Source organism: Stegodyphus dumicola, chromosome 3 (assembly GCF_044657685.1).
Source record: "Stegodyphus dumicola isolate Sdum_Otavi_A_Nest chromosome 3, ASM4465768v1".
NCBI lineage: Eukaryota > Metazoa > Arthropoda > Arachnida > Araneae > Eresidae > Stegodyphus > Stegodyphus dumicola.
The window spans coordinates 174,465,262-174,493,162 of record NC_140770.1 but is presented as its reverse complement, the minus strand read 5'-3'; the positions used below and the strand labels follow the sequence as shown (position 1 = coordinate 174,493,162).

At 32.8% G+C, this 27,901-nt stretch overlaps 1 protein-coding gene across 1 annotated transcript in view; it reads right to left on the bottom strand.

Annotated features, from left to right (window-relative positions):
• Positions 1–27,901, bottom strand: part of LOC118199009 (beta-hexosaminidase subunit beta-like) — a 115,259-nt gene that overhangs the window by 22,209 nt on the left and 65,149 nt on the right. The window contains exons 8-9 of the mRNA XM_085813645.1: positions 22,786–22,984; positions 22,542–22,698 (exon numbers count right to left, since the gene is read on the bottom strand). Of these exons, the coding sequence (XP_085669771.1) occupies positions 22,542–22,698; positions 22,786–22,984 (356 nt within the window). The remainder of the gene's footprint in view (positions 1–22,541; positions 22,699–22,785; positions 22,985–27,901) is intronic.

Here is a 27,901-nt window from a genome sequence, read left to right as displayed (position 1 = left end):
TATAAAAAATATGAAGGAATATTTCTAGCAAATTAAATTTAATTGCAACGAATTTCTAATTTAATTGGCAATAATCCTTCAAATTCTTAATTTGAATGAAGTTCATGCCTTCTTCAAAAATGCGTATTGCACCAGTTTGCATCATCATATCTCTGCAGTGTGAAAATTCTTGCCCAAACGTAATCCAGAATTGAAACGAAGAATTTTCGAAATTAAATACTCCAGCAGCGTCGTTCGTACTGACTTTCCCACTTGCCGTTGCCAACCTAACCCCCTTCGCTGTTCTCCAAAATCTTCTATTGTTTAAAATGCAACTGCGTATGTAAAATTACGGGATACAGACTGCGCCCATCGTGCAAAACGGCAGAACGTGCTTCCAAGGAATTGTTTACATCTGAAAATAAAATAATGTTTTAACCATCAAGCTAGCTGTGCTTTGTGAAAATTCCAATCAGCAGCAATTTTTTCGTCCATGATGAAAAAGTGAATTGGTGCCTTCTCTAGGCGAACTGTCATCTCATATCAAGTTATCCAAAACTAAATATATCATCACCCCCCACACACATATGTGTCTGTACGTACTAGTGGCATATATATATATATATATGAGATTCGTCACCTTCTCGATTTGGTGGGGTGGATCTCGTTTGTCTTCCCAGTCTTCCCAGTCTTAGGTAGGAAAATTGGTGAATATAAGGAATTATCACATTGCTTCTCTGGAGTATTATTCTTTGAAGAAGAAAGATTCAAGTCAGGTTTTCTTCCAGAGAGCATAAAAGTTTCTTTTGAAATGAATCCAAACGTAAACTTGAACTCTACCTAATTTTAAATATTAAGATAGATATTGGCGACAAAGTACAGAAAGAGAACAATGAATATTGATTTTATAAAATACAACGCTATTAATACTTTTGTAGCACAAAAGTTAATAAACGAAGTATCTTCTATCAAAAACAGCATTTTAAAACTTGTATCATGAAAAACACCCCATAAAGTTGCGATGACAAAATCTCGTTAATATGATTAACAAAAAACTGAAATAATTTTAAATGTTTTCGAAAATGAAATCTCTTCTCCCACAAAAAATTCCCGTACTGTTTAGGGCTTGTGCCGTACAATACCAAATACAGAAGAAGATGAAGGAAGCCATTAATGCTAAGATTCTTTGACTCACACTCTGAGGATTGCCTTTCAAATGGAAAATGGGAGTTGAAGTGCCTCTTTGACTTCTGCTAATATGGGATAAAAGAACGCTTAAGTGGTTTAAAAATTAAGAGGATGGTACTCTTCACTGCTGATATATATCTTTTCATTAAGGCGAAAATTATACGAATGAATTAATTTCAGAAGAACGCGATTACAGGAAAAACATAACAAATGAAAAGTAGTAATGGATAAACTACAGGTAACTATCACAATATTATTCTTTCAAAGAACCCAACATTCCAATAAGAATACATAGTAATACTAATACCACAATATCTAATAAGGTATCTTCATTTCTACTTCCTTGTAACTTGAAATTCGCCGATTCTTATTGTTGTCTCTGCTACTTCTTTGGCCTCAAATCATACATAAAAATGAGAGAAAGTGAATGTGTTGTTGATTTGGCAAAATGTCAGTTCGTGTTTGCTTCGCTGTGATGGATAGGTTCTTGTATTAGACTAGCATAAAGTTAAAAAGTTAAAAAGGAAAGATTCGGGGTGACCTTCTTAGCTATTTGCGAGGGTTTGCCTTTGCTAGCAAAACGAAAACAATCACTATGTAGACGAATCCATTTTAAAATTTAGAGAAGTTAGTTTTCTAAACATATTAAAGAAGCAGAAAATTACGCAAATATTTTAAAAAAATAGCAACTGGTGGTAAGAAGCTAGGGGCAAAATCCCCCGAAGAAATACATTATAAATCAGAATATAAATTAATAAATAATATTGTAGCCATTGTGACTCAGGATATAATTACATAATTTACATAATTATTATATTATTTCAGATAGTCAAATTATTTTGCAGCAGAACATGCACTTAGCAGAAACTACTCTAAGTAACTTTATGTTTGAAATGATTAGAATTTAAAGCAAATAATCAAAATAACGCTTAGTGTCTGCGGTTATCAACCTAAATAATACCCCAACTAATGGTAAGTTTATCATAGAATAGTAAGGCTTGTTTTCGTTCAGCAAGAAGTATAAATCTGAGCTTTTGTTTCAGGTATCCAGAACGTGTATTAATATGAACTATCTTTGGACAAGAAGACTTAGTAAAACAAAGAAACTGTTATTAGTACATAATATTCAATATTGTGTAACTTGGTAGATTTCCTCGCTGTGATAGTATATAATTCTCTTGATTCATCTTTGTGGTCAAAAGCCATTTTAGCGGCGCACTCGCTTGCTCACTCACTCATTTACAATAGTACACTTTAATACATTTTGCAAAGAGAATACTTTGCAGAAATTTACAAACATATGTTGCTTGACATCAAAATACAAAAAATACGGCAGTAGCACAGAGAGTTAAATTTCTAAAACAAAACTGAATTAATATGAAAATCTTAGCCTAGGCACTGTTCCTATTACCCCTACCCCCAGAAAAAAGCAAAACAAAAATTAATATATATATATATATATATATATATAACAAGCCATAGGTTAGTTCCGAGTTTTGCAAGCTTGTCGATAATCTGGCCGATCCTTGACGTTGTTTCTCCATAAGCGTGCAGGAGGCTTCTGTATTGTTGCTGGGGCTCTTAAGGAGGTGTTCTCTGGTAATTGGACTGATTGTAAGATAATGGTAGCAATTTCTCCACAGAAACAGAGGTTGGTGTTGCTAACACCTTGTCTATTAAAATAGTCGGGAAAGGGACCATGTCCTGTAATAAAGCTTGTTAATTGCGGAGAATTGATGGTGCGTTTGTTATCTACTCGTATGTTGTAGTAGTACGTGCGACGGCCTGGTTCACATTCATCTCACTCTATTTGCCATTTGTTTTGAGCCTTGCTCCTTCGAGTGGTAAGAGAGAAATGACTCCTTTCGTGGACCAACAGGCAAAAGTCCAACTTATTGAGCCAATGGGAAACATTTTTTCATGAGAGGTCCTTTTATGGATGTAGATCACAAAAGCAGGGATTTTTCACGCATGGGTCCATTTGACTTCTCAAAGGACAAGACATCTCAAATCTTCATGGATCAAAATCTTCTCAAAGGACACGACATCTCAAAGGACACGAGTTCTATTTTTTGTGCTTTGCGTTTCAGTGGTTTCTTCAAAGTATCATGTGCATGTGTAAAACGAAATTTAATTTGAAATACCAATAATTAAAGAAACCTTATTACAGCGAAAGTAAAGTTTCCGCTGTCAGACCTCCACTACTTTTTTTTCTTATCTTCACTAGTCCAAGCTTCCAGGCTTCGAAGAGCGAGGAAAGGATAAAGAATAACCAAAGACTTATGAAAAGAAATCGAAGTTTCGGAAAAACTATGAAAATAAAAGTCTCCTCCATCCTTTCTCGTATCAATTCTCAAACAGCAGGATCGATCTTCCTTTTTTCCCTCTCTCCTTCCGTTCCCGTCGCATTCTTAAGGGCTTAGGTAGGCAGCCTTCTTAAGAGGCTTAGCTGTTTTTATTCCCGCTTTCTCAGCTGACAATACAGATACAGTAGTAATCTCGCGGATGAGATGAATGAAAAGAAACCCGTGAACATCGGGAATTTTTAATTTCAACTTGTTTTTGAGAAAGCATTTCTGACAGATCGTATCGATTAGGGTAATCAAAACGGCTCCGTGCGTGATTTGATGTCCCCCTCCTTCCGGATTTGCAAGGATTCTTCTCGGCTTTCCACATGGTGTCTTTAGCCTGCGGAGTGGAATGAGAAGAGGGCAATGGAAGAGTGCCAAACAAATTTACTTCCCCAATTTTTTCCCCTAATTTCCCTCAGCAAACGAGGGGAAAAAAAAAAAAATTCAAATGACAACTTTAAAAAAACTACTGTGGCTAACCCATGACTTTGGCTTACTTCGAAGATTAAATGTTGTAGATCTTGCGTTTTGAAAATCATAAAGATTGCGTGAGCGCCTTCTTTAAGATGCATAACACCACAGGGGATTAAGGGCTTTATGGTGAAAGCTAAGAGCTTAGCTTCATCCAAATCTTTTTATATTCCAATTATAAACAACTCATTTTCATCATAATTTAAAATAGGACAAAAAGAGTTTTTTTATGCATTCTGTACATATGTAAGGTGTTATCACATTCCTCCACGCATCCTACCGTTGCGTAAGTGGTTAGCACGACTGTCTAGCACTTAGTTTCACGGTTCAAGTCCCGACGAGGGTACAGGTAATTGCTTATACATTTTTTGCTCTGTAAAGTCTAATAAATTTTCAGTCGTTCCATAATTAAACTTGGACACGATATTTATCATCACCTAGATTAGGCCGATTGGGTCTTTGTAGTTCTACAACTCTTTTCAGTCCCTCTACAAGGCACTTCTCCCGCCTTCTTAGCATGCCTTCGTAGTGTAATGGTCTGCACGCTGGGCCGGTATTCCAGAGGTCCGTGGTTCGATTCCCGGCGAGGGGGTTGCTCATTTTTCACATCTCCTGCTTCCAAAAAAATACCTAACCTTTTGGGCTAATAATTTTTAATTATTTGCTCAAAAGGGTTATTAGAGTGGTACCCGAACTAAAAAGGGTGATGGATGATGATTCTCCACACCCAGGATTTGGCGATTGGGTTCCTTAAACCCAGTCGCCCTTTAAGAGGGGGAGTATATAAGGATTTCTCCCGCTTTCTTAGTATACCTTCGTAGTGTACTGGTCTGCACGCTGGGCGCGTATTCCAGAGGTCCATGGTTCGATTCCCGGCGAGGGCGTTCCTCATTTTTCACATTTCCTGTTTCCAAAAAATACCTCATGTCTCTAGAATTCTTAAGGAAGGAAAAGTTAGCTTAGGTTGTTTCAATTTGAAGAACGTATGAAAACTATCTACCTAAGAGAAGGAATACTTTTGTAGAGAACTTTCTCAAGGATACTGGCTCATATTCAAGTAACATATGGAAAAAAAGACGAAAACAAATAATGCAGCCAGCCCGCTCGCCCGAGTTCGAGCCTAGGTCAGATTAATAGTTTCCAGCTGTCTTAAACACTCGGCCACTGGTAGGACATAAATAGGAGATTATATAAAGAAATACTATATTCCCCCAGCGCATGTTCGCATGGAATAATTAGTTAGCATGTCCGACTGACACATGAAAGTCCCATGTTTGTTTGTATATTTTAAATATTTTCTGCTTCTAAAAGTTTAATGATTAATTTTACTCTAAATTTAGAATACGAAATTCAAAATCACCTTCGTGGATTTCCAACAGAAAACCCACAGAAAGTGGGAAAGTGGTCATAAAAATCCTGCTGTCAATAATTATATGCTACGGACAGTTAGAGGAGGAAACACGAAAAATGTGCAATGGCGGGATTCCGAACTCCCGACTTTTCGACTTCACGTCGGAAGTTCTTTCAGTTACTCAACGAATGCACTCGGTAGGAAGAGCAAAAAACACCTTTTATTCTTCCCCACTTTAGCGGGTGCATGGAGGTAGGAAAGGAAGGAGGGGCCAAGCGGCACTAGAAGTGAAGCACTGCTTTGAAGCTTGGGTCACCAGATGGGGTGTTCTTTGTTTACATTCAGAAGCTCGCTTGACAGGTTTGTGATAGTATTTCGACACACGACAGTTCCATACAAATCGAAAAAGGGACACTTTCGCATGAAAGAAACATTCATAGTGTGATGGATAATAGCAATTTGTATAGTTTAGTGACATTTACGCAAAAATCATATCTTGGTTATTTTTCGATAACTAACAACAGCGATTTTGATTATGAATTTGTTTTATAAAATTCTAAGCTGTTGAACTACAAAAATATAGATTTTAAGAAAAATGTTATGCTTAAAGAATGAAAAATACCTTACGGTACATTTAAAATTGTATACGTCTTTCGATACCCTTGACAGAGTATTCGCTACTTTTATTTTATTTTCCAAACGCCAAAAGGTTTTAAATAAAACAATTTTTTTCACATCCATATATTATTTAACATGTACCTTTTAAAAATTTTTTAGAGGAGAGGCTTTACTGCCGCTCATTTTAAACTCATTGTTTTAATTTTATATATCTGAAAAATAATCACTTTGGGCTTACACGTTTTACTTATTTGGGTTAATTAAAAATAAAATTACCATCAAATGCTGCAATCCTCGTCAAAATTAATAAATATACACTCAGATATGCCAATAAGTTAGCTTTCCCTTGATTTGGAACCACACATTTGTGTACAATTATGTACAGTTTTACACAAATGTGTGGAACAGAAGAGGGATACATTTGCGAATTTGGCGGAAGTACCATGTGCGGTCAAGATGATGTGACCATGTGAACGTGCTACATTATCAAGACAGCTTATTAAGAATTTGAAAATAGGGTAATCGACGGAGGTGAAAACATTTGCATATCCTGCCAAAGGAGATCCGAATCATGAATGGTCCTCTTATTGATTCCAGATTGTTAAATGTTTCCCACGCAAGTCTTTTTTTTCTCGGAAATTCGAGTTTTATGCTGGCTTCTTAACGTACGCAGGTCATTAAATTATTTATAAATGTATTTGAAATGAAGAATTTATTCACTTATAAACAACTGTGAAATTACTGTGAAGAAATCTAATTATTAAATGTATCTAATTTATAATGATTATAAATGTTATCTAAATATATAATAACCTTAATATTGAATTGTAAACATAAATTGAAATCCTGCTGACAAATAGTTATAAAACTATTTAAGCAAGAATTTTTCGTACTAGAAAGCAATCTGTTAAAAGGTATTGTAAAGCAAATGCTATGAGATGCGCACTTAAGAACGTAATAAAGAGTTTTGGAATATGTATTGTTGAAAGGAAGGGTAAAAAAAATATGATAAGTATAATTAAAAGAATTATTCCCCTTACATTTTATAATAACTCAGTTACAAATTTTTAATAGTACTTTAAAAAAAAAAATTATTTTATTCGCTTTTAGAAATGTTCAGAGAAAGTCAAGTACTATTTAAAGTATTTCGCTAATTCCTAATAATTCTCTAATTTAAAATGAACCGAAAGAGCAGTAATTATAAACTGACTTATATTTTTCGATTTAAAAGATGCCTCAGAAGCCAAAAAATCATGTCATATTTAAGAAAGTATTTTAGGAAGAAGCTCTATAAATAGAAAAGAAATAATGCATAATTTTAATATTAATAATACAATAAACTTTCATCTTAATTTTTGCACCATAACCGAATAAAATCGAATTACTTTAAATTTTTTTTCTAATGTAATTAACGAAAACTTGTGAAAATATTTCATTCAAATTAAACCATTCTGAGAAAACTATTCTGCGAAAAGTTTAGCATTTAATTCCGTTCAGAATGAAATATTGTTTAAAAATATGTTGTTTTTATATACTTACGACTCTGAAGTGTTGTAGAAAAAGAAAATATTAAAATTTACGACGTAATTACAAAATATTTACATCCGAACGCGTCAAATCCCATTGAACCTCAATGGTAAATAACCCAATGTTTTGGTCACCACGTAGGGATCGCCGGTGCTTCAGAGCAGGGTACGGGAGAAACTTGTTTAGGGCTACTCCATCTTACTTCCTACCTCCATGAGCGGGTGAGTGCGGTGGAAGAGCTTAAATTGCTAAATCATGGGGGGGGGGGCTGACGAATTATTTTAGTTCGCCACATTTCAGCTTTAGGTTTGTCGAAGCAAGAAACATGAAAAATGTGCAGTGTCCTTGCCTCGATTTGAACTCTGGACCTCCCGACTGCTAGCTCTACGTGACTGCAATTACACAACGATGGCACTAAAAATCCACAAAAAGTAGAAAACAGATCTTTGTTTAAAATGCATGTATAAAGACACTGATGTCAATAATTATATCTTATTGATTACAATGTCTTAAAATGTATTAATTGTTTTTAAAAATATCAGAAAATCGATTCTATTAAAGAATCAATCGATTTAACAGATAGTAGATATGAAGTTAACGGCATGGGTACGGCCAGCGAAAAACAGTGTCAGAAAATTAAAGTATTTTTTGATAGATCGTACTTTATCAGACTTGATAGTACTTATCAGACTTAAGGAAAAATATCTATTTGATAAGAAAATAATAAAAATTAATTTCTAAGGAAATCTTTAATTATTAGCCCAAAAGAGTTATTACTCTCGAAACACCATTTCTAACTTTTCACTCGAGTCTGTTGCCATTCCGAAAAGGGTAAGACATTATTCTTTCACATTTAACCTGTCTGTTATTAATTAAGAAACTGAACTATCTGAAGGCAATAAATGAAATTCTTAAGAACATTATTTTTTCACTTTTGAATGTGATTGATTTAAATAGAAATGAATATATTTCATGATATATCCAATTAAATGTATTAAATAAGCTTATAGAATTACATTACATATTTTTCAGTTCTTAAATGTACAGAAGATACTATATAACGTCACCATGTTAATAAAGGCATATTAATCTAATATCCTATATAATGTTTCGTCACTCTACATGAACCATTTCTATCGGTAATCTCTACTAATAAATCATATTAAATTTTAAAGGAGCTTTTTTGGGCGATCGTTAATATCTGAAACCATTTCAGTTTTTCTTTTAATCTAATACTTTAAATTCTCCAATATAACTGTTCGAGTTCATATTATCGTTGATGATCTGAAACAACTATCGGTTTATTTTTGACACTTCGCAAAAATACTTCAATACTTTTAAATTTTTAAATAATTTAGAACGCCTTTTATCTTTTATCAGCACAATCGATAAGTTTCTTTAATTATTGCACACAGTTGCCACATAATTAGCACACATGGATTACGTCGAATTTTGCAACCGATAAAATTGTGGTGAGAAAAATACTGTAGATGATGCAACTGTCTGGTCTTGTCCTCTTTTTTTATCATAATTAATGATAGTATATGAAAAATAATTGGAGTATATTACGCGCTATGAAAAAAAAATTGAAAGTTAAGTGGTATTGTTTTGAATACAAAAGAAAAATATTTTGAAAGAAGGAGTGAGAAATAAGAGACAAAAGGATCACATGTTTTTGTTAATTTTTATGACTTCCTAAGTAATTCAAATAAAAACTTCAGTTAGAAAATCGCAGGAATAAAGGAAAAAAAGACAGAAAAGAAGAGCATTTTCTTAAATTGCATTCTAAACTCTAATTTAATGATGATTTCAATATGAGCTCTTATTGGCTCATTAGACTATGTTTTCTAATTGGTTAACCTTTTGGTGATTTTTCCACTAGTTATTAAGAGCATTTTATTTATGTTGAAAATTAAGGAAATTGTTTGGCTCTTCGCATTACAAGTTATCTTGCCAAACGGATAATTTTATCTTTCTTTTTACTTCCTTTTTACTTCCTTGTACGAAGTAAAAAGGAAGTACTGTAATCGCGAAAAGTTTCAGGCAGCATATTTCAACGAAAATATCCATTTTGACCGCTATCGAATGCAATTTAACGATGTTTTTGCGTGATATCTGTACGTAAGGACAGAATAAAATACTGTTTTCCTTCAAAATAATTATAAAACTGCTTTAAAATTAATTCTGAAGAGAATTTTTCGTGGCGTGCGTATGTACGTATCTCGCATAACTCAAAAACGAGTAGCCTTAGAACGTTGAAATTTTGTATATAGGTCTGCTATAACATGTAGATGTGCACCTCGTATTTTGGTTGCAATCGGCCGCACCAAACGTATATAAATATATTTATATATATATCCACTCTGTTACCCGGCTCAGTGATCTCAGTTTCTTTACTCTTATATGTTTGTAAATTGTACATTTTTTGCTTTAAAAATGATTGAATTATGTTGTTTTTATCTTCCGGTTAAGGATTTTATGCCTTTAGTAAATCTGTGTGCAATATTTTTAGAATTATCAGCAATTTTAAATTTTGTTTAATTGCCGCTAAGCCTTTTTTTAATGGCGGCCATTGATGTTTACATTTGAAACAGGAGACTAGTGGATTTGTTGCCGATCTAGAGAAACTTAGCTTCGCAACAACAAAGATAACGCATTCATTTATTATTGCCAATTAAATCATGCTTAATTCTTTCTGGAATTTTTTCGAGGAAATAAGTGTTTGAGATTTACTCCGTAATTTTTAATATAGATATTTTGAGTTTTTATGTATTTTTGCCTTCTCGCGAAGTGAGAACTGAATTAATTAAATGAGAAATACTCAATCGTCTGTGAAAAACTGTTCCTTTTTTGTTTTGTTTGCTTAATTTCTTTTATACATCATTCTAGCTTTATTATAGTATTTGAATAGAACATGTGGCAACGATTAGATAAATCTGTTCTTTAAATGATATAAATTTTGTGCATTATGATTTATAATATGAACGAAATATATAAGTTAACTGTTATATAATTATTGGATTATATAACAGTTAACTTATATATTATAACTTAGTTTCCGTTATATAATTATTATATAAGTTAACTGTTATATAATTATTAATACTGTTAAGTGAATCTAGCGCCAGAGTGTCACTATGGTAAACAAATACTAGAGTGAATTTTACAGAATGCATTTATTCTATTGTGGTTTATGCGCTATCGGCGAAGTAGATTTAATTCAATCCAATAAGTTTAAATGAAATGCAAGAAAAAATGCGTATAATTTAATATTCCAATTTAATATTCCAATAAAAGGAAGTCATGTGGTGTACACATCAGATTTTTTTAATATACTGGACGCTTGCTGGCTAGCCGTATAAACAGAGGCTTCTTTTATGATTGCTAGATGATCAATCCGTCCTTTCCTCCTTACCGCATAACTTCTTTGTGGAAATGGAAGCATACTCGACGCGCAAGCGCTAGGCCTGGAGTTCGAGTAGCGGCGAGGGCATCACACATTTTTCATGTCTCCAACATTAAACAAAATACCTATTGACTCCACAGAGAAAACTCCTAAACTATGCTTTTACAAAAGTTTTATGTCTACTTTATTGATGAAAAGGCCGGGCAATCTTTGGGTGATAAAGAAATGCGAAAATGCTTCCAGTTACAGAAAAGATTGATTAATCTCAAAGAGAGGTGTAACAAAATACTTACCGCAATTTTCTGGCGTATTTTACTCCTTTTTTGTAACTAATTTTCTCATCCGAAAATCGCGATGGGAAAACTAAGCCAGTAATTTAATATCGCAGGCATATCCGTTACGGTTTTGGTTTGGTTTATTAAAATTACGGCAAAGCACACTAGCGCTATCTGCCTAAGGGGAAGGGATGTCTTCGTGGAGGACTTTCTAAGGGAAACTAGCTCGTATGCACGTTAAGGCCCGTCCACACGAGTACGCTCGAAACATAGCTGACGAACGCGCTTTTACGTTACCAGCGTAAAAGCGTCCAAACGAGTACGCTTGCGAAGAGTGCGTTTAACCAATAGAATTATTTTGGGCAAAAATCACGTGACGCTGTCATACAGCGTCAACAGAGCAGTATCTTATTATTTCGCTGTTCTTCTGTATGTTTGCGGCAAGTTGTCCGAATCAGATGATTTTTTTATAGCTGAAACTTTACTATTATGTACAATTATTAAGCAGAGGCAAAACCGCAAAAAATGGCAAGAATGGGTCCGAAAGATTTATTTAGAGCGACCTGTTCAAAAAAAAAATTTTTTTTTTTTTTTTTTTTTTTTTTTTTTTTTTTTTTTTTTTTTTACTGCCTTGTTTGCGAAAGGAATACTTGGAATTATTAAATTCCTACTATTAGCTCACACTCTCCCTATATCTTGTTCAAATTTTCAGTACATAAAATGCTTTTTATTCATCCACTCAAGTTCAAATACAATTTTTTAAACTTGTACTGAATGACACTTGATGTTAATACAGCTTTTTCACATATTAAAATTTTTTTAATTTTTAATTAAAAAAATTCTGTTTGTATTTTTATTTATTTATTTATTTATTTTTGTATTTTTAAACTTTTCTTTGTGGACCTAAGTAGGAATTAATTTTTTTTGGGGGGGGTATATTACTTGTTTTTTAATTCCTTCAGGCATTAGTATCAACCAGTTTGACAGACTTGCAGATTCTATATCGTATGAAAATTAGGATTTATAAAATTGGTTTGGAATACAGTATATAAAGAGAATTAAATTACTTAATTCTCTTTATATACACCATCCACCATATAATAAAACCAACTTCATATTTTTTTAACTCGCTCTCCCTTGGTCTTTTGTTTTTCTTTTTATTATTTTTTAATTTAGAATGAGGTTCAAACTTTGGACAGTTTATGAGAAATTATGTGCATGATAAAATATGCAATAAAGTAAAAATAAAGAGAGAATTTATAGATGATATATGATAAAGAGATGCAGATATATTACTACATAAGGATTTCTATTTGCACTGCACATTTTTAAACTAAATTAAAAACAATAATAATAATATATAAAATAAGAAATGAAAACAATAATAATAGGTAAAATAAGAATATAATGATTCACGATTAAATATAAGAAACACGTTTCAAAATGAGAAAAGCTAACTGAATTATATACCGTTTACGGGTGAGGTTCGAATTCGCTACCTTTCCATTCCTCCGCCACCAGAGCAGCGCGCTAACCACTCAGCTATCTGTGATAACAGTGTTTGTGAAAAATAATGTAACAAGTAGAAGTCGCTGCAAAGGTAATTTAATTAAACTTCAATAAATTATTGCTGTATGACACAAGTTGTAACTTTCCTCCAAAATTTCATAATTCTATTTTATTGAATACTCTTTCACAGTCAACTGCTTTATTTTAGAAGTTTTTATATTGCTGAAGTTAGTTTTTGGTGTATTTAATATTGGGATATTTATAGAGCTTTTTATTACACATGATATAGCCAATATTTATAATAATTAAGGAGAATTTTGTAAGACAGAAACTTTGATTTCGTAGAAACTGTAATTTATTTAGGTTCCTATTACTTACGGTGTTATAAATAGATGAAGCATATGGATATACTGGTCGGATCATTGCTTAATACGTATACAGTCTTCCCCTTTAATGAGAATTTTAAATGTATACCAATATGTACGGTTTGAGAAATCTGAAGATGGCGTGAACAATGCTGATTATTTTATTGCTGTATACAGTTATATTTCTAAGCAAAAACGCATCTCTGTGTGGCTCTGACGCCATATTGAAACGGGTAATAAGCAAGAAGGTTTTCTGATTATGACACGTGATAAGAACTCGGTCGGCTATTGGCTATACGCGTGCGTCGCGGGCGAAAAAGCTGAACAGGAGCGTACTCAGTTTTACGTCTTCTGCGTTCTGCGAATTTACGCCGGCGTCAAAAAAGTTACGTCAACTACGTCGGGAGCGTCCTCGTGTGGACGGGCCTTTACACATGGGGAAAAACCCCGCCTATGCAGCCAGCCCGTTCGCCGGATTCGAACCTCGGACTGCACTACCAGTGTTCAGCGACTTTACCGCTCGGCCGCTGGTGGGCGATTACCGTATTTGACGGCATATAAGACGCACCCTTATTTAGACAGCCACACACAAGGAAAAAAGTTTCAATAGCGTGGTTTCTTTTAGTTCTCACGTTTCGTAAAAGCCAAATAAACAATTATTGAATGCAATTACCTTCACGTATAAGACTGTGTCTTTCACGTATAAGACGCAGGTAACTTTTTTGAGACCAAATTTAGGAAAAAAGTGCGTCTTATATGTCGTCAAATACTGTATATCCGTTACGATAAGAACGTAACAAATGAACAGAAGTCATGGATAAAGTACTGGTAAATACAGCAATATTATTTCTTTAAAAAAAAAAAAAAAAAAAAAAAAACTTACATTCCAATAAGAATACATGACTTGATCAATAATACTTTATTAATTAACTGAGCTGGACACGTCGCTGTCAGGCTCAGTTAATTAATAAAGTCCCACGAACTTCACATGAATTAGTCTTAACCGTAGTTGCTAAGAGAAACACCGGTGGAATGCAGAAGGGGGGGGGGTCAGCAAAAGAATCGATTTGGAAAGACTGAAGAAATCACTAGTAGAAAAGGCTACAATGAGCTGGAACGTAAATAACAGAAGTAATGCGAAAATTTAGATTCCAAAAGTTTCTTAGATGCAAAAAAACCTGTCATGTCCGGGTAGTTTCACAAAGAATCTGTCAGGCATTACTATATATGATTTTCCATAGTCTAGGTATACTATACCTTTTCTGAAAGTTTGTAACCGATTTACCGAAATATCCTGCAGATGCTTTTTAACGAATCCAAATAGTGTAATTTTGCGAATGTGACTCTTATTAATAAATAATTGATTAAGTCGCTTAACTTTTTAATTAAAAATAGAATAAATCTGAAAGATAATTTAAATAGCTTATGCTTTTCGTAACACTGCCGCGTGGAAGATACAAATGTTTTAATTCGGGCTGTGACAGGACATTTCTTTTATACTGCTGAGTTTGTTTATTAACTCGAAAGAGAAATATATTGCGAATGACAACCCACCACTTTTATATCGCTGTAATTTTTGGCTAAATTTGAAACATAAATATCTTACGCTTTGCAGATTGGTAACTATGATGACCCACGTCTAACCGCGTTATATTATAGATTTCTTGCAGGTGCTCAAAATCATTACAAGAAAATGAAATGTTTACTTAGAATCTCGGACAATTAAGAAATTTTGGTAAATAGGAACTGAAAAAGGAGTGCGAATATTTCAAAATATAGTAAAAGTTATGGAAGATATTTAAATTAATTAATCAAAATTGCCTTCTTTTTATTTTCGTTTGCTAAAACAGCTTTGCAATAGTTATAATTTTATAAACAGCACTCGTATTTAATTTTTATTATTATTTAATCCATTTACACTATAAAACCATTTGCTCATTGGTTACTACAGATATGGTTAAGTCTGAATGCCATCTTAAGATAAAGTTAAAAATATAAGGAAACTTAAAAATAACAAAGATATGAATGTTAATAAATTTCCAAGCGCTTAAGAATTAAGAACTAATTTCTAAGAATGTTCTTTTTTAACAAATCTCTTTTAAAATCTAATGTTATTTAAACAAACTAAAATTTCAAAATTTATGTGAGTTGTCCTACAAAAAAAGGAACATTTTTGAAGTGCTATTCGTTGATATGTTCCATTTATTAATAATATTTCCAAGAGTGATAACACATAGGGAAATAAACTAATCGATGAATTAAATATATTGAATTAAATTATGAAACTTTTTTAGTATTATGTGCTAAATATATTAATAAAGGGCTGAAATTTCAGATCAATATTTAAGACTTTTGAAAACAAAATGTGTTTCACTGCTCTATCTGATAAACAGAAATTAGTTTCATTTTTTCTCACTAGATGGCGCGATTTATCTAATTAATTCAGATTCACGCAGTAAAGATCGGAGCCGATCCTGATCACTTTCAAGCTTTATCTCGAAGAGTTATACTTTACATAAATAAATCCTTTTTCGCTCGCATTCAGAGAACTTGTATGGAAAGGTTAGCTCATATCTACACTTCGTATAAAAAAAAAATGATGATTAACAGTATTGCGCCTTTTTATGCAATGTTAGCAATTTCTCTTGCAGAACAGAAAGGCAAAGTACAGTGGCCCACATTAGTTGTAAAATACTTGTGTTTCCAGACTTATTTGCAAATATTATTTACTAAATGCTAATAAAATAACTGTATTCTTTTTCCAAACTTGCTATTAATCACCGTTTTTAAAATCTACTTGTTTTGGAAAGAGTTATTCAATACATGTTTTAGAAAAAAAAAGGGGGCATTTAAAAAGTTCTGAGAATGAAGTCACCTTAGTATTTAGACAAGTTGACAAACAATTTTATTTAGTAACAACATGAAAATAACAGAATATTCAGTATTTTGTTGGATATCCATTAGCTAAAATTACATTTTTCATGCAACTAATTTTTTTCATTTAAGAATATTCCCTTTTGTACTATTTCTCCGTAGGAAATGCTTTTACAACTTTCATACTGAGCTTTCGCTACATCTTTAGAAATGTGGTATATTTAATTATGACAAAGCACACTAGGGCTATCTGCCTAAGGGGAGGGATGCCTTCGTGGAGGACTTTTTAAGGGAAACTGACTCGTATACACGTTACACATGGGGAAAACCACGAAAGCGCCCATGCAGCCAGCCCGTTCGCAGGATTCGAATCTTGGACCGAACTACCAGTGTTCAGCGACTTTACCGCTCGTCCGCTGTTGGGCCTGTACACATCTTTAGAAGAAATGTCGTCATGTTTTCTGCATTTTTTCCAACTCACTCCATATATGTTCGATAGTACGTATTTAAGTTCGGAGACTATGGAGGAGTTCTGATCACAAGCTAACATTTAGGGCTATATACTCAGGATCGTTATCCTGATAGATTTGTATGTATTTTGTACTCCAAGTTTTCTTGCATGTGTTTTCAGATTTTCATCTTATTTTCTATACAAATTATATTTTCCATTCCAGAGACTGCAGAACATCCCCAAAACATTATGCCGTTACCGTTTACCCACATGCTTAACAGCAAAGATTTTCCGATTCAGACTTTTTTCTCGTCTTTCGCCACCCAACAAACAATTCTTTCATCGGACCTAAACGTATTAAATTGTGACTCACTTGAAGCTATAATATTTGTTTTATCTGAAAATATTACGTGTTGCAAACGTCGGGAGTATTTTTCTTGTTTTATTGTTGACGAAGGGTTCACTTTTTGCTGATCATCCATTGTTACGTTGTAATGATTCTTCTGAAATTTTTAGGGTTAACTTTTATTGCAAACAGTTTTTCTAAATTTCGCACAATTAATATTTGACTTTTGTTTGATATTTCAGTAGACAAATCTCCAACGCCTTCGCGGCCAACACTTCAGTTAATTTTCAACAGTTTCACACAATTTCTATAGTTTTATAACATCAAAGACAGTTGAATGCTTTATATCAAGGATTATTTGTATATTTCGAATAAGTTTACAATCTTTAAAAGGATAAACAGTTAAACTTCTAGCAGAATTTGACGTTAATTTGCAAGGTCCTGCTATGTTCACTTCAGATATGGAACTTCTAATATATTTTGCTAAATGAGTAATAATTTTTAAGCGAAGACGATATTTCTTGTCATATATTTTTATTTGAAACAAAAAATGACGACAAGATACATTGTTTTCCAAAACATCTCAACAAAAATTTCGAGTATGCGAATTATTATATGAGTTTCCAACTAATACGTTTTTAATAAATTACAAGGAATATTTTGTCGATATTTTTATAACAAGGCTTAAAATATAGAGAAAAAAAATGGTTAGAAACAAGTCTGGAATCTACGTTTGCATATTTAGTACAAGATCTAAGGAAATAAATTTCAAAGGTATTTGAAAACAAACGTGAACCATACAAAAGTACATGTATCTGAAACAAATGTGAGCCATAAAAGTATCTGAAACAATTGTTGCTGTATTTCGGATAAGAAAGGTTACACCTTTATTAAAGCATGAAAAAAGTCCTTTTTTATTTATTTATTTGAATTTATAAATAAAATTTAAGCGGTTTGATACAATTATTACTTATTTTGGTTTTTTAGGTATGAAATAACAGAACGGAAATCGCAAAGTGTCAGTTGTTAAAACCGTTTTATTAACTTTTGATATTTTTTACAGTTAATGAAGTTGTGAGATTTATTTAAATTTGTTTAACCAGCTATTTTACGTTTGCAATCTTTACTGTTACTTCTCTCTTTCCGTTTGTAAGGATCTTAAGTTTTACTAACATTTATTTTATTATTTTTTACAGCTAATGAATTTGTGAAATTATTTTAATTTGTTTAAACAGTTGCTTTACGTTTGCAATCTTTACTGTTACTTCTCTCTTTCCGTTTGTAAGGATCTTAAAAGTTTTACTAACGTTTATTTTATTATTTCTTACAGCTAATGAAGTTGTGAGATTTATTTAATTGGTTTAACCAGTTGTTTTACGTTTACAATCTTTACTGTTACTTCTCTCTTTCCTTTGTAAGGATCTTAAGTTTTACAAACGTTTATTTTATTACTTTTTACAGCTAATGAAGTTGTGACATTTATTTAATTTGTTTAACAAGTTGTTTTACGTTTGCAATCTTTACTGCTACTTCTCGCTTTTCGTTTGTAAGAATCTTACGTGTTACTAACGTTTACTTTATTTTCAAACTGTACTGTCTTTTCTTATTTTCTACTTCCGACCAGAATAAACGCTTTAATTTGTTTATGAAAATTGTCCGTCCAAGTATTTAAGTTGTAGCTTTTCACCATGAACAGAGTTAGATAGAGAGATAAAGTGAGCCGCCTTACCACTGTATTACACTCGAGTTTCCAATCAGCTGCTGTCCGCCTTTAACCCTTTCAGGGGCGGTGGTTTCGCCTTGACACCGCATTTTCAACATTTTTTTTTTAATTTAGAATTTTTTTTTTTCCCCTCAAAACCGATGCTAAAATTAAATTACTTCTTAAAGCTGATAACAGATGACAGCAGCAAACCTTTCTGGGCATCCATTGATACGAATCATTCAAAAATATCTTCTTTTGCACCCTACTCTTTTTGACGCATTTTAAAAGCAAAAACCCAAAAAAATTTTAATTTTTCTACAATATATTTTATAAGCAGGCATCAATGAGTAATGAAACGTCCTTAGTTCACAAAAAAAAGTAATGGAACCCTTTTAAATTTGAATGTTTTCATTGCGGTTTCAGTATGAAACCACCGCCCCTCTGGGACATGGAAGAAATGATCAGATGACGCAATCGCGAGATTTTTTCCTTTCGGATGTTTTTGCTTTCGGATGTTCAGTTGTGTTTATTGCTTTCGGATCACTGCTGTAAACAGTTGCACAATATCTTCATTTGAGTGGCTTCAAAGATGAGGATTTATGGAGCTTTTGAGAGAGGGAAAACATTTCTTATTTTTTACAGAGACACAGAGCACACTGAAAAACACTCGTAGTTGCGTTTTTATTATGCTTCTCTTAGCGGTCGCTTTTCTCATGCTTCTAGTTCATAGTAAAATAATTGTATGCATCTTAATTTATTTTATTTTTACATATAATTTTCTTAGTTTTAAACATAATTTTTTTTAAATATTTCATAGTTTTATGCAAGTAATTTAGTGCATTATTAGTTACTTTTTGTCTCATACTTTTTTGTTTCCTGTTTTAAATTTTTTATTTATAATTAAAAATGCGTGTTTATGCAAATATTACTTACTTTATTAGTTGTTCAGTAATTTACTAGTATAATCTGCGATTTGGGTTACGTTTAGATACTTTTCAGCAAAGTAAAGATAAATAAGCAAATGTTTAGTCTTAAGTGCTCTAGACGGGCGCTGGTTTCAAGGCGAAACCGGTCCCCTTTCTATAAAGGGGGATGAAAAAAAATTTTTTAAACTCATTTATGTTGTCTATAGGACCATTGCATGTCATTATGCTTACTTTTTCATAACTTTTAAAAAATCATAACATTGCGCCCCTGAAAGGGTTAAGGCCAGAGGTTTAGCCCTCTTGATATTTAAAACGTATTGTAGTTTCGGCAGTTTGCGTACTACATATGTAATAATTTAAAAGGCCAGCCTTAGCGTTAGTCAATTGTGTAAAGCACTCGAAGTTAACTCTTATTTTTAGTTAGTTAAATAGTTTTTATATTTTTACGTTCAGACCACAAGTGGTTCAGACTTTGTATCCGAAGTGCGGGAGCACCTGTAATATAGTGGACAATAAAGGGTAAAGTTAAACGTTCCTACTTGTGTTGTCCATTCCACACATATTTGAACACAGCTGGAGTAAGCTCCCTGTTCCCATTCAGGACACGTCATGTTCCCAAAGCAGATCAAGAGGCATACAAGTCCTGATATGTTTTCTTGCCAGAATGCAAATTAGTTTGTGTATATATAGGTGAGGGTTTGAGTTCCTTCAGTCAGAGCGTATTCATGCCTCTTAAAGGCCACGTTACTAGGTTTGCTTTCTTAGATAAGAACTCCTGTTTTCTGCGTTGCATTACTTCCTGCCTATAGTTAACTTCATGTCAGTGAAATCCGAGCTAACTTCGCGATTAAATTGCTGTGTTAGCCTTTGTTTATTAGATATTAAAATTTAGCTTTACATTTGAATTTTGGCTTTATGTTTCTCGCCATTAATGTTAGAAAACTTGTAAACACAGGTATGCCTTCCTTTCATCCATTTTAGTTTAAAATAAAGGGTCTTTTACAGCATTCTGAAGTTTCTGTTTTACTTAGATATGCTGATAAGTCGCTTTACGTTTATTAAAGATTGGGTACAGTTTACAGTAGTGAAAAAAATTTTAAACTTTATAAAGTTTGTAAGGTTGCATTTAGTTTCTTTAACCTGTGTATGTTAATTTGCTTTCCTCTCCCTCTCATTTCCCACTTTTCGGCCAGAATATAAATTTCCTAGCTGACATGGTATTCGAATGAGGTAGAAAGGCGATAGTATTTAAAGACTCTATACTAAGTACTTATATATGATGTATTTATTATCTTTGTACGGCTATCCAACCTGTGCACACTTTTTGCTGCATTTCATTTAAACTTTTCCTCAAGTTTCATTAGAGAGATATTTCTCATTCAATTAATTCAGTTCTCACTTCGCGGCAAAGTAAAAATACATAAAAACTCAAAATACCTTCATTAAAAATTGTAACATACAGAAATAAGAAAAATATAAAACGTATTAAAGCAATTAAAAACAGTTAATAAAACAGTTTTTACAATTAAAACTTGAGTTTCTAAGCAAAATCAAACAATTCGGTCAGTGGATAAGAAGACGTAATTTTCGGTGCACAAAATCGAAAAATTTAACTTCTGGTCTTATTCAGCATAAAATCCACAATTTCGGCATAAAATCCACAATTTGTCAACATATAACCGAGCCGTGTTAGAGAGTGGTATATATATATATATATATAACACTTGGTGCGAATTCAAGTTATTCTACTACTTGCGTAAAATAGCTGCAAAGTGAATTAATAATAATTTATTTACTAAAGAAATATTGATTATATTATCTCCTAATATTAATTTTAGTAGAATTATCTAAAAAGAGTGAAATAAATATTGATTATATTATCTTCTAATATAAATTTAGTAGAATGTATCTAAATGGAGTAACCCAGATGTATGAAAATTTAATTTCGAAAATATTTCTAAAGGAACTTGAACTTAAATCATGAAAAATAGAAATTAAAATTTTTAATATGAAAATTAATAAATCAAGTAAATATCGTCATTGATCGGAAATTGGCTGACTTTTCAAGGGAAACAAACCCCCGTTCAATGAACAATAATTAATAAATGCGAATTAATAATTAATAAATACGAATGGTTCCTCTTGAAAAGTCAACCAATTTCCGATCAATGACGATAATTACTTGGTTTATTAATTTTCATATTAAAATTTTGAATTTCTATTTTTCATGATTTAAATTCAAGCTTCTTTAAAAATACTTTAGAGATTAAATTTTTATACATCTGGGTTACTTCATTTAGATAGATACATTCTACTAAATTTATATTAAGAGATAATATAATCAATATTTCTTTAGTAAATAAACTATTATTATCTTATTTTGCAGTTATTGCGCAAGTCTTAGGAAATTTATTTCGATTTCAATGAATTTCAGTTCATAAATTCTATCTATATATATATATTTATACATGTTTGGTGAGGCTGATTGCAACCAAAAAGGGGATATGCACAACTACATGTTATAGCAGCCCCGTATATAAAATTTCAACGTTCTGAGGCTACTCGCTTTTAAGTTATGCGAGATACATACGTACGTACGTACGTACGGAAGTCACAAAAATATTTCTGAATCCATTTTAGAATCACAAATGTCATGCATAAACATCTTCGAAATGAATTTAAGAGCGGTCAAAATGGATATTTTTGTTTAAATATGACGCTCGAAATTTTTCGCGACCGCAATACTTCTTTTACTTCGTACAAGGAAGTAATAGAAGGTTTTTAAGAACTTAGGGCTACACGAGAAACTGATTTTAAAAAATACTCTCCTTAACTAAATCTTTAAGCCAATAGAAAACTAAACTAACTTTAAGCCATTATATTTTTATTCGCTAAAGCTACATTCTAAGCAAATACAACAATTTCAGATATTCGATTGTAGATATTAAAAATACGTTAACAATGATTTGTATGGAGATCGCTTTTAAATATTTTATTCTGGTATTATCATATCTATTTGTAAAATGTTCATTGAAATATCGTATCATTTTTTACCAGCAGGTATATTATCTTTACTATCAGAGAATAAATATTATTATCTTGTTTCGCCAGACAGTCTTTCTTTCCTCAAACGATAATCTAACATTTTAAAAACAAATGGTAGAAAATTAGGATGTATTGAATCTAAAACAATTCTTACTTGAACATCGTTATCGATGGGATCCTGCCAAATTATGTACTTGTAGCCAGTGTCTTTGACATTCTGCAAAGTTTTCCTCACGTAATGTTGCTCGACTTGGTTGTAATCTGTGTAATTATTTTGATCCATGAATTCCCTAATTTCGGGGCTAGATCTCCTAGAAAAAAGACCAACGCAGTTAATTATAATTAAAATTTTGATACGAAAGTAAACTTCTTCAAGTTATACCCCAAAATATTTTTACCAGCAAGCGTAGTACACTTCATCCATTCCTAGATGGATATACTCGTCCACGAAAACACTCTTGACTTCTTCGACCAGAGTCTTAAATATTCTATAGGTATCGTTGATCATGGGATTCAGGATCTCTGCAGAGGCATGTTCGGGATGATTCGGTGTATAGGGGCGGTCAGGGCCTTCGCCATAACATGGCGTCAACAACCCTAAAATGGAAAGAATAAAAGTTAAAGAATCTTGTTAAGAAGTGCTAAATTCTTTATTTTTGAGTTGCGTCATACATGCTGGCTGATTTTTAAGCACAAGAACTGTCTTCTATTCAACTATATTGAATTCTTAGTAGAAGGGTCTTTTACACCCTTCTTACTGTCTCTGTTTGATTAAAAAGACATAGCGATAATTTGCTTTATTCTTCTAGAGTCTTGATTTAGTGTATGCTTCCCAATAAGATGAAACTATAACTTTCTAATTATAATTTGTTACCAAGACTTCGATCTCTGAATTCTAGTACCACAATATTACCAACTAGAAAGCCTGGCGGTCATACAAAATGACCGCTGTTCTAGATATTATAAATTGTAATTAAAATAATTTGTGCAAAGGTGTCTGCTAATTTAAACTAAATTACCCAGAGCAGGCGGCGAGGACGCCCATTTGCTTACTGCCCCAAGGGGTTTCCCCCCTTCTACTTGCTTAATTGCTTAAAGTAGAGTGCAATGAAGGAAACCACCAATTTCTTAAGAGCACACCGCTAGCTCAATCAATTAAGGTGATTTAAATAATGAAATAATAATTCACATGTCAAAGATCTCTTTGTACACAACATTTCTTGAGTAGATCTTTCCATCATTTTTAAGCTCGCCTTGCAGAGGACCATCCATTATTTTTAATTTTACGTCCGTTCTTTCATGAACTCTTGAACAGGCAACATAAAGTCGACCGTGTCCAAATGCAGGTAAAAAAATGCCAACATGCTTAAGCGTTTGGCCCTGAGACTTCTGGATGGTCATAGCAAAGGCAAGTTTTACAGGAAATTGTCTACGTCTCAATTGAAACGGCAACCCTGTGCCGTGGCAACTTCACCCCATTGGCTAGTACAGTTACGCAAGCAACCAATAAACTATCGGCGACAAACAGACACTTAAGCCGCATATATATATATGGGGAGAAGTAACATCATCTCCTCCGAAACAGCTGGCTTTCGGGCTTAGCGAAGCACACCGTTGGATTCCGCAGGTCCGTGGCACGCCCTTTTGACCATTCGCGTCTTCTTGGGACTTCAATTAGCCGGGATATTAATTAAAAACTAATTTCCCCTACGTTTTACTACATTTTCCACTTTCTTTCTTGGGTTTTTCCCATAACAGGGATTTGGCTACGTGCCAAATTCTTTTGTCTCCAATATCTACGGAACGGTGCCGAGTTGAAATTCGGGACGCGTATCCTCGGATTCCAAAAAATTCTCCGAATACCGTTCTCATCTTCGTACAACTTTAATCGGCCAAGATATTAATTAAAAACTGCGGAAACGTTAATTTGCGTGCTCATTTTTCCGATTGGCAACAATAAACTATCGGCGACACACACTTTAGCCGCTTAAATATATAAAGATGTTTGACTCATTTAGTTTTCAAATGCAAAATATAATGAGTCATTCCATAAATAATGCCGTTTTTATATATATACAGATGTTTGACCCATTTAGCTCACAAATGCAAAATTTAATGAGTCCTTTGATAAATAATGCCGTTTTTTATACTTCATTTTCAAAATTAAGCTAAATAAACTACTTTTTAATCTAAAATATTCTCTCTTTCATCCTCTGCTAATTGTTAATATGTACATATTAGTATTATATGTACATATATATAGTATTAATATGTACATATTAGCTGCTTGCTCAGCCAGTCGCCTAAAATAGTAATCATAAAAATGAAAAAATATATAATAATTTTAATGAATCCAGCTACTGTAATACCCCCCCCCCAAAAAAAAAAAAAAAAAAAAAAAAATTCAATACTTCTAATTAGACATTCCATGATTTAAATGCATCTTAGTTTAAATCAGATTAATAGTAAAAAAATATTCTTAAAAACTACCTTCATTGCTATTAAATTTCTTGGTTTGATACTCAGTAACATACAGATTAAATTTGAAAGCTAAATATCCTACGGCTACTGGATGGCAACACTCTGGCACGTGAATGATAAAGGTTTTTAATTTCAGGCTGTGGCAACACGTTGCCTTTTAATGGCCTAGTTTGTTCCAAGAAGGTTAGAAGAGAAGGAGAGAGGGTTCAAAAACCCTGAGCGGCCATTCTCTAGCAATTGTGACTCGGGCAAGGAGAGTTGTCGTTGAAACGTCTTTTTAAATTTATAGGGTATGGGATCTTGGTGTGGCATATTGATGTACGAACAGAATTTCTAAAATGATTCCTGAGATTACTTTTAAAGCATTAATGTTTTTTATGTAATTTAGTAAACATGCTGAATTACATGAAAAATATCATGATGCCATGTGTTTTTTTCCTCATATGTAAAGAAAAAGGACTTAAGTTTCCTTTACATAATAAATGATAGATATTATCTTTATTACTTTAAAACAAAAAGTTAACAATAGCGAGGCATTTCATTACAAATGTAATATTTTTTTACTGGCAAATACGTGCATGGAACATCGTAGAAACAAGTACGTTTCATTGCCATAACGCAATGTTTTAAGTTCATAAACATGGCCGCCGCTTGTTAAGTAGGCTTCATTTTTAGATAGTGGAAGACACTGTGAACTCTCCTTCATTCTATTTTAACCTCCTTAGTTTGCTTAGTGATTTAAAGATAAATATCTTACATTTTATGGAATGGCAACAGGCTGGCATGGTGGATATAAAAATGTTTTATTTCCAACAGTATTGCTGCTGCTCGCTTATTTAAATGCCTGTTTAAAATATCTTTATGAAATAACACTAATTAAAGTCATTAAAACTATTGTATGTATATATTTAGATAATAACTACTTAAGGCTGTTGGTCGCATTAGCGGCAATTCTCTTATTTAGTGAGAAAGTCTATGAAATAAATTTTAGTCTAAAGGGGTTTTGTCTCTGAAGGACTATTGTTTCCGTTTTGCGATTTTGCGTCGGTTCACTATAAATGTCCGTTTCCCTTTTCAAACTGTTGCCACCCAATGTTAGAGTCCTGCATTGTATTTGAAGAAGTTAAATAATAAAAAATCTGCATAAATGCATGTATATTTTTCGCATTGTGATAAAACAACAGTACATAGAATTTTTGTCAACAGTACATAGAACCATCAAATTTTGAATGACTTAATCCTCCTACGAATATGGGCACGTGGAAGCCCAAATTTGAAATTTTGAATTTGTTTTATTATCGATTTCCTATTTTGTAAAACTTAAACGAATTTTTGATTAAAAAACTCAAGGATTTCAAAGCGAGTAATGGAAACGTTATACAGAAAAAAAAAACATTTTTATCTCCAGGGCGTGAGTCTCTGTATCGGAAATTCTAAAAGATATGCGCATTTTAAAACTATTTTGCGATATTGCCGTTGAACAGAATTTTATAGTTTAAGTGCGAAGAACGTGATATTTAATAATGTAACAAACAAAATGTTAAAAAAACACCCTTTTGGATGTAATTTAAAATCTGAAACCTTTGAGTTATTTTTTTAACCCTTTCGGGCACGCTACCTTTTAAAGTCGGAGTTTTGATAAAAAGAAAGGCAGGCAGTCTAATTAGGCCTAGAGGAGTACACAAGTAAAATTTTGTGAAGATGGCACTTATCGTTTTAATTCTATGTGTGTGCCCAAAGAGTGCTGAAACGAGCATTGTTGTCAATGAACTTATCAGGACTGGTATTCCTCTTTACTTGCCTTGGAAATATGAACTGTCCTGAATCGAAACAGGGAGTTTACTAAAGCTATGTTCAATAAATTGTGAAGTAGTCAATACACACAGGAAGGGTATACGAAACCCTTTATTTTTCTATCTTTACAGAGCTTTCCGGAACTTCGGAATACAGAGACCAACCACTTGTGGTCTGAACGTAAGAATATAAAAATATTAACTAAAACTCTAACTAAATTAACTTTGGATTAATAAACAAGTGCCTAACTCCAAGATTGGCCGTTAATTAACAAAAAGCCGTATGTAGTACAGAGAGCTGCTAAAACTACGATACGTTTAAAATTATCAAGAGGATTAAACCTCTGGCCTTGAAGGCAACCGAGTAAAACTACTATGGCAAGCGGCCTGCTTCTAATAACTCCATCCTCTCTCTTGCTTGGCAAAAAGCCACGTACTTAAGTACTTGGCGTTAGCAAGACAAATTTGCATAAATAAGTTAAAAGCTTTTAATTCTGGCCGGAAGTAGAAAATAAGAACTGATAGTAAAGATTTAAAATAAAATAAACGTTAGTAAAACTTAGGATCCTTACATACTTCCCGCCAGAGTTAATTAGTTTGAAACGGAGGTCTAAAACGACCTTGTTGAAAACTTTTAGCTCTAGAATCTTACGCGAGGCCAATCTTTTACAAACATTTCTCACTAGAAACTAGAAATTAAAAAAGTCGTTTTTACATTATCAACTCCATGGACAAGATTTTTCATCTGTACTGCATCTAAACAGGAGTTTCTTAGTTGAAATCTGGTTCCTTCCAGAGATTTGGAAGGAAAATTTAGTTTACTGAAATGTTACACAATCAAATGGCAAGTAACATGAATACTTATATTTCTCTTTTAACATTCTTATTTCATTAATGACGTTATTTAATTATCTCCCCGTGCTCTCTGACATGTGTTCGAAAGGAAAACACCAAACACGAGCGTGTCTATGTACAAGTGTTCAACACTACCGCCTGCAATCAAAACACTACCGTGTTAAAATTCAACATAACAAGACCTCAGAACACACCTTATATTCACCTCTAAACCCTGAGGTACTATTCTGAAAAGTGGCTAACTCGGAAGTGTAGCGTCTGAGAGCCTAACTACATTCATTCAACCTTTAACACATATTCACAATAATTTGCTCTTTTTACAGTCACACGAATAAGTTAAAATTTTTGGCATTACTTTCACTTTTAACATATCACAGTATTTCTT